Below are 10,245 nucleotides of genomic sequence, written 5' to 3'. Positions count from 1 at the left end.
TAAAAAAAAAAAAAAAAAAAAAAAAAAAAAAAAAAAAAAAAAAAAAAAACCCATGTTAGCGCACAAGAGACGTATGGCACAAGCCATGATGTTGGAAAGGGCTTGCGTTCACTCTAGGTTTCCGAGGCCGGTCTCCAAATTCTTCAACTGTGAAAGGCCAAGCAAGCAATAAGCTAGGACGTGCCCGTATTAAGATATACTTAAGTATATTCCTTTTGTTCTTCAATGTTACTAGCAAGCTCTGGCTGTCTTCCCGACCTATTTGTGCTTGTTCGATATACCATCTTGAACTAGTGAGCAAACCTAACCCACAGTGTCTTCCGTGACTAGGTTCATCGTTCATGTATTGTCTTAGCCAGTCGAGGGGCAAATTCATAGGTGGCATGATAGTAACCGTTGGTTACCAGGCCCATTATCTGTCAGAGGTAAGAGAGCACCCCTGTTTTCCCCGCCTGTGTCTCCAGGTGCTTTGTATGCTCTGGCCGTAGCCGGGTGTCGACCAGTCTCATCAGACCCACAAAGCTGTAAGGCTTGTAGTTGCAGTTGTAGTGGCCTGCATTGTTTACAAATATTTCCGTCTCTCTTCGCCTCTCCTGGGGGCAGCAAATCACCTTTTGCAATGGGCGCAGCATCAAGCAGAGGTCGGACGCGCTGACTTCGATGTCTTGTGGCTCTGGGATCGGCCAGAGATCCAGCTTGCTGAGAGCCGTCATCATCATGCCCAGCACGGCACTATTGTTATCTGACCAAGCCTCTCCGGGCCACTCCTGACAACCTATACCGCCATCTCTGAATGTTGTTTGGGGTGCTTCCAATTCTTCAAAGGCGTCCCAGAAATCTTGGAATGGCTGCAGCATATGTCGGATGATTTCTAATCGGCACCTTTCTATGATCTCCTCAATGTTGTAGAATCCGTGGCTCCCTGGCTCGAACATTTTGCGACCCTTCGTCCTGCATTTCAAGGTGAGATGGCCGTTCTCGAGGTCCATCCGAGCGTGCAAGACAAGCCATCGAAAAACCAAGAGAAAGTGCTCGTCGGATCCAAGCTCCCACGATATCCAGAGCCAGTCCATGAGGCTATAGTACAGATTGTTGTCCAGGTCAGACTCGGAAACGTACGTGTCGAACCGGAATCTCCTCAAGCTGAGCTTACACGTCGGAAACAGTCGCAGCCAGTTGTTCGCCCAGGGCCTGAGAAGCGTCGTCAGATCGTACTTGTCCGTCAGTATGGTGATGTAGTACACAAGAGAGGAGGAGCCGTGCTTGCTGTCTAGGGGGTCGAACATTGGGACCAAATGAACCTGCCCATGCATAATGCGAAGAATCACCTCCATGGCGCCCGGGGTATCGACAGGAAGCCTGACCGCCCAGCTTTCTCCAGCGCTCTCTGGCTTGCGCGATTCCGCGAACCCTCCAAATAGCATTCTTTTGAACACTCGAGATGCTCTGGCTATGGCTCTGGAGTCAACGCGGAAAGCTCTGGGCTTGTGCAAATCGTAAGCTGTCTGGCAGTTGACACGAAGATCATCTATGCATTCATCATGGCCGACTATCAAAACGAGATCTCCCTCGTCGTCGATATCAATGGCTTGAGGGAGGCAACCAGCATGGGAGTTACACGGTCCGGTCTCGGCAACCTCTGTTGGTGGCAAGCGTGTCTGTAAATCTTCAGTGTCATTGGACATATTGTCAACGATGAGGTTGAGCTTCTGAACAGCTGATGGCATGTATTTGGAGAATGATGGCGCTTTAAGTGTCTGATACTAATTTGAAGAGATATGCTTGGATGCTTGGATGGAGGGGAGTTACTGGCCATGTATTTATATATGAATTTTCACCAGAAATTATGTGTGCCATGAGAAGATTTGTTTTTCGATACACCGAGATATCAAAGTATGTTTTCTCTCTTCGCGGAATTCAGCCAACAGGAGTGGGTCTGCAACCAGGTACAGGCGACGCAGGCCTTGGTAATTGAAGACATCGTCACTGTGGCATATCTCGGACGACTCTTCACAAGTTCAGGCAAGACCACGTATCGAGTGACCTCGAATCAAGTATCATTCCATTGACAGGTGATAGTTTCTCCTATAGATGTGGAAATAATGAAAGCAGGCTTGGGATAGCTTCGGGCAAGTCAGTGGGTTGCCATGCCACGCGAGTACCATTTTTGCAGAAGCATTACGTAAGCTTAGAGCATCATGGGGAAATTGTAGAATGCGGATGAGAGATACGGATTCTACACGATGATGGAAATAAGAGAGAGAATGGTTGATGGAAAGCGGCCCCTCTTATGATTTTGACCGAGAGCCAGAGGACCCCTGCACCCCGTTCTGTTCCAAACGGGGTGCAGGGGTGCTGTCTGAGCCCCGCCAGCAGCGAGTGCATTTGGGCAGTCCACTGATGGATCCACTGATGGGCGTCATTGCTGCACAGGGCGTCCGCCAGTCGCCAATCGGGGTCCAGCATTTCGGGGTCGCTTTTCGAGACACGGGTAGCTTTTCGTTGATTCCTCGAGTCAAGCAAAGCATTGTCTCATCATTGACCGACTCTATTCACGGCCCCTCGGCCATTTTTCTGCATATGACAGTGTGGCTGCACTCTTTACTAGTCACAATTATTGCTTTGTGACGTGGTATCACGCACTGCACGAGATATATCTCCACACGACCAGTGAGTGACCAGACTCGAATCGAACGACCTCACGACGACGACACCACCAGCGTTGCGATCGCCAGATATAACGGCAACCAACATCCAACTCTGACTTCGACTTTGGACGTGTGCGCACTCTTCCAACCAAGCTCCGATCGACCAGAGAAGACTCCCTCTAGGTTCTCGTCGTCTTAGAATGCGGGAACATGGCAGAACATAGCCCCCCTCCCGACCTAGGGAGAGTGTCGTTCCTCCGTCGCCACCTCCTAAGGACCCCGACTGCCAGCTCGTCCTGCTCGTCGCTACACGAGATGCCGCGGACTAGGAAGTTGCGCATGCTCGTGGCAGCAAACGGACAACGAGACGTCGCATATGCGCAGGCCATCGCCGTCAGGCTGCTCAAGGACTCGCAAGTCGAGACCCGGGCGCTGATGGACGAGATCCCCTTGCGACTAACCCACGAGATCATCGTCATGGAAAACCGAAGCCTGGCGACCCTGGCGATCGATGCCGATCAGAGGACGCGAGAGGCGATAGAGGCAGCGAGACAGACGGCCTACGAGCTGGTGGACTGGGCCGATATCCTGGTGCTCGCCCCGATCGACGCCGACCACCTCGCCAAAATGATGAGCGGTATCTCCGATACCCTGCTGCTGGAGGTGCTGCGAGCTTGGGATGTCTCGAAGAAGATCCTCCTGGTGCCGGGCATGTCCATTCAGATGTGGGAGAATCCCATGACCAAGAAGCAGCTCAGCAAGATAAAACGGAAGTGGGACTGGGTCATGGTCATGTCCCCCATACTTTGGTCGTACGATAGCGCCACACCGTCGAAGCGCATAGTGTCCTGGGACGGCTTCAATGATGTCGTTGGGATTATCAAGAATCAGGCAGAGCTTTTGAGCCTGGGCCACGACGTCGAGGCCGCTGCCCAACAGGCCTTGCATACGGCCGACCCGAGCAAGGTGGCAACCATCCTACCTCCTGAGATATGGACCATGATTTTCGAATATGTCGGCGACTGGGAGTTGGCCCACGCCCTCAATGTATACACCAACCTACCGACGCCATCAGAATGGCGTACTACCCGTGCTCGCCTTACCGATCCCTACGACCTATACAACCATGACCTGGAATGGCTGATCCTCTCTTGCCCGGGGTCCACGGCGATTTGCCAGAAGCTTTCAGAAGCACCCCAAGATATTTTGATTTCGCCCCTTGCGGTGAAACTGATCATCAAGTTCTCCTTGACCGATGTCTTGACCTATCTAGAAAACCACCTCAGCCAAGTCTTCTGGGCTTCTTTCCACTCCAAACTACTTCCCAACAAGGCTTCTGGTGTCTACGGCAGGACAGATATCTTAGAATGGTGGAATATGTCCCCATCTTTCCTGAAGAAAGAATACGATGCAGAGGCCCTCGACAACGCCTCCCGGATGGGATACGTCCATGTCTTGGACTGGTGGCTGCAGTCCGGCCTCCCCCTTAAATACACCGAAGCAGCTTTGGAATCCGCTTCTGCGAGGGGCTATCTGTTAATCCTAGAGTGGTGGCGGGATGCCGCCAAGAAGGATGACAGCATTATCCTAAAGCCTGGCCGTAGTCTTCTTGCGGCGGCCCAGCAGGGTCAAACAGCTGTGTTGAGGTGGTGGGAGTCTTCCGGAGTGCCTGTGGCACATGGAGACGGAGTGCCAAAGATTGCGAGCGCTCACGGACACACGGGCGTGCTGGATGCTTGGCGCGAGCTGAAGGGCGACAAGCTGTCGATCGACTGCCAGGTGCTCGTGGCACCGACAAAGCAGGGACATGTCAATGTGCTGGAGTGGTGGAAGCAGTACGCCAGAGGTGAACAAGGAGATGGACGAACCAACCGGGTGGAGTACAAGACCTGTGACATCGAGGAGGCTCTGGAGGACGCCATTGGTGATTCAAGGCCAGTTAGGACGTGGTGGGCTAGGAATGGACTGAACCTCGGCTTGGGCACAAGTGAGTGGATGAAGACCAGATGTCTATAGCAAATCAAATTGTACAAAGTCAACATGCAAACCATGTGTCACCATGAGGTTGTCATCAGAGTGATGTATACCGACATCTTTGTATGGTTCGACTACGCTGGGTAGCTTACTACACCCAGCCTACCCTTTCCCCCTGAGTTACATCAAGCGATAGTAACCAGTCTTAGCTCCAAGTTAGCAAATAGACAGGTAATTTCGTATGATCTGGGTTTTGTTATTCAAGCATACGCTCTTCGCTGCAAACCCGCTTCCGCCCTTGGCTCACCCCATAGTTGGTGCTATTATCTGGTTCTCTTTTCGATGAATGCAAGCATGCCACATATAACTCCGTGGAGACCGAGTATGGTCGATTCCAAGTGAACAGTAGGAGTTCACCTTCCTACTGAGTTGGTATTTGTCCCAAAAATATTTACTATCCTCAACCTCGCTACTTTCGTGATGCTTGCAACAACCAATACCTGCCAGTATTTCATACTTCTCATCTGAATCGTCACTCTTGGTTCCTAAGTACGCCACCATCCCTGGGTACGTCGACCCCCTGGGAGTCCTCACTTGTCAAACATGAACGTCTGCCGTGACATAGACCCGACAGAAGGGAAATTGTGGCCTGCCGTGGCCGTCTACGACATCAGTGAGGGCGGCCCCATGGTAAAGGATACCACCACTTACGCCCCGGTTATGGGCTGTATGATCGCGTACGCTCTGAATACTTTCACCATGGCTCGACCTCCTCAAGTCTGCAGTGAATCAGAATCTCTGGTAACTAGAATTGGTAGACTGTGATAAAAGGGAACGGTCACAAAGTCAGAGAACTCTTTTCCAGACACATGAGCTTCGACTCGGAACTTAAAATATAGGAAGCCAATGAGATCTTATAGATTTTCACGACAGGGTGAATTGACCACAACCTTGATCTCATATTCATGACTGTCTATGGGATAGAATTTTCTCTATATAGGATGCCATCGTTGCCCTACGCACCGGTCTTTCTCGACCAGAGCCCCGTTTCCATGTTCAAGTAGACCCGATTAAACTTTGCATGTTGTACAGGACGGACGACAGATTGAGTCGATCCGTACGGGATGCCATCGTTGCCCCGCGGAATGATCACCGTAACCAAACCCCAGACTGTTCGCCGACAGTTCCCATGCGATGTTAGTACAGGATAGCGGCCCAATTCCAATTTTGGCCGCTAGCAGGATGCCATCGTTGCCCTGCGGAGGAGCACCTTTTGCTCTACCTCCTTTGTATGCCCTCCAAATCTCCTCATGATCTCGTAAGTCCATACATTTTCTAGTATTTCTCGCCGTCCAGGATCGGCTTGGCCTCAGCACTCTTCCACCAGCTCACACCGTCCTTGCCCGGGTATGAGTACTGGTCCATGCTCTCAGCCTTCATCTCGACGCTGTACCCAGGCTCCATGGGGGTCTGGTAGTAGCCGTCCTTGATCACCGATGGGTGCAGGAAGTGCTCGTGCAGGTGGTCAACGTACTCCAGCACCGAGAGCTTGCCGCTGACGCTGACGTAGTCGATGGTGCTCAGGTGCTGTGTGTACTCTGGCAGTCCGACGCCGCCCGAGTGCGGGACGATGGGGATGTTGTACTTCTTGGCAATCAGGAGCACGGCGAGAACCTCGTTCACACCGCCCATGCGGCAGGCGTCGATCTGGCAGACGTCGATGGCACCGGACACGATCAACTGCTTGAAGATGACGCGGTTCTGGCACATCTCGCCGGTCGCAACACCAATGCCGTACGGCTTCAGGGCCTCCCTGATGGCCTTGTGTCCCAGGATATCATCTGGTGATGTGGGCTCCTCGATGAACCACGGCTTGAAGTCCTTCAAGTTCTTCATGTACTCGATAGCTTCCGGTACGCTCCAGACCTGGTTGGCATCCACCATGAGGACGTTGCCCTTGTCGTAGCCAATGACCTCACGGGCGATCGACAGGCGCTTCTTGTCCTGCTCCAGACCGCCGCCGACCTTGAGCTTGAAGTACTTGTAGCCGTTCGCCAGGGTCTCCTGCAGCAGACCCTTCATCTTGGCCTCGCCGTAGCCGAGCCAGCCAGCGCTGGTGGTGTAGGCAGGGACGGCGCGGCTCTTCAAAGCATCCTGGAGTCTCTGCTCCTTGCCGCTCTCGCTCTCCTTCAGCAGCGCCACGGCCTCCTCGGGCGTGATGGCGTCGGTGATGTAGCGGAAGTCGATGCAGCGCACAAACTCCTCGGGCGACATGTCGGCCACGATACGCCAGACGGGCTTGCCGAGCACCTTGGCCCACAGGTCCCAGATGGCGTTCACGACGGCGCCCAGCGCCAGGTGGATGACGCCCTTCTCGGGGCCGATCCAGCGCAGCTGGCTGTCGTTGACCAGGTGGCGCCACGTCTTGCCCCAGTCCTCGACCAGGGACGAGAGAGTGCGACCCTTGATGCGGTCGGCCAGGTGGTCGATGGCCGCGCAGACAATGTCATTGCCACGGCCGATAGTGAACGTCTGAGGTGTGATGTCAGCACCTCTCTCTGATATGCATTGCCTCCGGTGCCAAGAGACGGAGCTCTCGGGTAGGTGCAGCGGAGAATACTCGCTATGCACCTACCCCGGCGCCGGAGGAACGGGACCAGGGGAACTCACCATGCCGTGGCCGCTGAAGTCCGAGTCGGTTTGCAGGATGCAGTAGGCCGACGAGTAGTCACCCGCTGCGTTCATGGCATCGGAGCCGGTCTTGTCCAGGGACGTGGGAAACCGCACGTCCCTGGTGGTCCAACCAGTGATCGTAATCTCAGGCATCTTTCTATTTCTCGATAGGAGTCTGCTCTGGTATCTTGTTTGCTTATGGGAGAGTAGAGCTCGCAGAAGGGACTGGTACGTATGTCTTTGCAGCAATCCAACCGTCTACCAAGGCACCAACAATATGGAAGACTGCTCCAGCGAGAGACTCGAGGGTATCGTGAGACATTTATACATGCAATACTAGCAAGGGGCATTAGAGACGTCGGGCAAGCCTCGACCGGACCATGCCCCTCATAATGGTGAGGGGCACAATGCCGCTGCTCCAGACGCTGTGGCCGTGACATCGTGGGGTACTTTTAGTGGGCCACGCAGTACAACCAAGCAGCAATCCTCGTTGGTGGAAAAACTCAATTCGGTAGAGTATTTCACCAGACTTCGATGAAAAATCCACTCTAAACACCGGAAAATGCAATCTTCCACGGCCTGGACAATTCTAGAACAGATTTTGTGTGGTTGAATGCTTCCCAGCTGTCTCAATAAATCGAACATATATGGATGTTGGTGATCCGTGAATGTAACTTCAAAAGCCGTTTCTGGGGATTGCCAACGTCAACTAATAAACCTTGGCCGAAAGCGTCCTTAGCGCACCCCCACACAAGCGCAAGCCGTACGTCGAAATATCCGACGGGTATTTCCTCGACTTCTCTAGCACATGAAACGTCAGTCGAACATGCAAAATTTGGTGACATCGTCTCCGTATCCTTTGGGGCTATACTATTGCCAAGCCCCTAATCTTTGACTTCTTGGCTGGCTAATACTGACAAGTCGTCAGTCGAGTGTATAGAACAACAGTGGCCCACTCAATGAGAACCCGCCAACGGTCCGCCAATCACCAAGTTGAGCTTCGCGATGAATTCTATATGACAGCAGCTTCCAGGATTGATTTCATGATGCTACCTCAGTAGCACCCTGTTAGACTTCTGTTTAAGGGCGTTGCACCTGCTGTGCACAGAGTTGGGTTTAGTGAGATGATCTCCGAGTGCGCATGTGGTTGGGTTGAGTGAATCTTATGTTCTAGAGGTGACGTAGTATCAAGTATGTAACACTGCAGTTTGGGCTACCAATGTGATATTCTTCAACATCAATTATATTGGAATACTTGACAACCTTGCCAGTACGCTCTGGGTATTTTAATTGTATAGCCACGGCCTCTAGTTATACTGTCGACAGGGAATGTCAAAGATGCATCACGGTTAATGGCAAAAGTTGCAGTCCGGCGCCATTGCATTCAATGGGCGCCCATAGTCTCCAAATATCCTGGGGAAACTGTCTTGCCTTGTGTATAGCTGTACTTTGCTTCCCTCATAGAGGCTGGAACGATTTCAAGCAAGCGATGCCGAAGCAAATCCACGCCGGGAAGTCTGCCAGCACTGATCTAATGACGTGGATATCCAGCCACTTCTTCAAATGCTTGTCCCCCTGGCCCTTCGGTTCGTCGTCATAAAGGTCCTTAATTGACCACACTGTGAAGCAGCATGTTAGCCGGGAGATATTGATACGTACTCCGCAGAAAGGGGAGCCTGATGGTTCCGCAGCCCCTGTCGTTAAGATTATGGACCCCAATATGGGCCGCTGGAACTTACTGATCTTGGGTGCAAATGCCATGTGGGCAAGCGTGAGCGCTGTACCCGCGGCATACCACTTCCAGGCGGCGTTGGGTTTGCTGAAGAAGTTCGCGATGCCGCAGCCGAAACTGACACCATACAAAACACCAATGTGCCAAATGCCGTTTCGGAAAAATATTCTAAAATAGGAGGGGATTATGTGCTTGGCATCTTCGCGGTGCTCCTGTGCCAAAAGGACGTTGAGGAAGCTGTATTGGTCGACGGAAAATCGAAGCGCGAAAGTAGACGAGACCAGGGGTGCAACCCTGAAAAGCACCATCGGGTCGAAGAAGGCCTTGGATGCCATTTTCACGATGGTCTGGGCAGCTTAACTACTTGCTTTGAACAAACAAGGTTTATTAAACCCTCACTTATTCAGTCGATGGTGTTGTGGCTGTCTTATGTAACCTGAGCTGTGCCTCTAAGTGGGGAGATCTAATGTTTGCGGAAGCTCACAGCTGTGGCTCAGCGGCTCAGCGGCTCCTTCGAAGGGTCAAACGAACCACATAGCGATCCATCGTTCGACCCAACGGAGGTTTTAGCCTGAAATTCCCGAAACGATGCACGCAGACCAATTCTATTCTTTCCGATCACCAAGCTCAACACCATAGAGTATTGGAAGGATGTAACTCGTACATAATTGAGACTTGCGGGCCGGAAGTGAGAGTGCCCCACAGTTCGGATGATCACCAAGCAAGCTCCCAGGTCTCGTCGGTACACCGGCCGAAGGTTATCAGACCCGTCCGCATATCAACTGGGGAAATGCCGGCTTCCTGGGATCAACATACTATAGAGCACTGACGGGTTGGCATGCAATGCTGAAACAGACTCGTGGACTGCCATGAGTGCCGCTGTTTTCCTAAACTTCAAGTTATGGATGGTGGCACGCCAAGGAGCCCTTGTGACAGACACCAGTCAATGCTTCAGTCAATGCCTATCACGTACAGTGGCTTCTATTGACAACCTGAATCGTGAAGAGGCTCGCCGAGAAAAGGAAGTCGTTACTATCGCAGGGGTTTCTAATTGTTCACTCTGAAGGCGCATTCGGTTCTTTGGAACGTTGACGGGTAGCGAGGCAGGTCCTAGCTAGCCGGTAGTCCGCATCCCAATTGACTCAAACGCCCAAGGCGAGGGAAAACCCTCCGTGGTTGCCAGAAGCCGCATTCCGCTCATCTGATGTGTAAGATGGG

At 52.4% G+C, this 10,245-nt stretch overlaps 4 protein-coding genes across 4 annotated transcripts; 1 reads left to right on the top strand and 3 right to left on the bottom strand.

Annotated features, from left to right (window-relative positions):
- Positions 1 to 419: 419 nt before the first annotated feature.
- Positions 420 to 1,685, bottom strand: JN550_004103 (uncharacterized protein; the record flags this gene model as incomplete). The annotated part of the gene is made up of 1 exon (XM_049315582.1): positions 420 to 1,685. One exon carries the CDS (start codon positions 1,683 to 1,685, stop codon positions 420 to 422), a length of 1,266 nt encoding a protein of 421 aa, XP_049174125.1.
- Positions 1,686 to 2,858: 1,173 nt separating this feature from the next.
- On the top strand, positions 2,859 to 4,664 carry JN550_004102 (uncharacterized protein; the record flags this gene model as incomplete). The annotated part of the gene is made up of 1 exon (XM_049315581.1): positions 2,859 to 4,664. The coding sequence occupies one exon, from the start codon at positions 2,859 to 2,861 to the stop codon at positions 4,662 to 4,664; it is 1,806 nt and encodes a 601-aa protein (XP_049174124.1).
- A 1,293-nt stretch (positions 4,665 to 5,957) lies between these two features.
- JN550_004101 (uncharacterized protein) lies at positions 5,958 to 7,448 on the bottom strand (the record flags this gene model as incomplete). Its single annotated transcript, XM_049315580.1, has 2 exons — positions 5,958 to 7,154; positions 7,293 to 7,448. The coding sequence occupies 2 exons, from the start codon at positions 7,446 to 7,448 to the stop codon at positions 5,958 to 5,960; spliced, it is 1,353 nt and encodes a 450-aa protein (XP_049174123.1).
- A 1,305-nt stretch (positions 7,449 to 8,753) lies between these two features.
- Positions 8,754 to 9,362, bottom strand: JN550_004100 (uncharacterized protein; the record flags this gene model as incomplete). Its single annotated transcript, XM_049315578.1, has 2 exons — positions 8,754 to 8,914; positions 9,035 to 9,362. 2 exons carry the CDS (start codon positions 9,360 to 9,362, stop codon positions 8,754 to 8,756), a joined length of 489 nt encoding a protein of 162 aa, XP_049174122.1.
- Between the last annotated feature and the right edge of the window lie 883 nt (positions 9,363 to 10,245).

This window comes from Neoarthrinium moseri (genome assembly GCF_022829205.1).
Source record: "Neoarthrinium moseri strain CBS 164.80 chromosome Unknown scaffold10_Wmoseri_CBS_16480, whole genome shotgun sequence".
NCBI classification, from domain to species: Eukaryota; Fungi; Ascomycota; class Sordariomycetes; order Amphisphaeriales; family Apiosporaceae; genus Neoarthrinium; species Neoarthrinium moseri.
Note: the sequence above shows the minus strand (reverse complement) of the source record. Positions and strands in the feature narration are given on the sequence as shown.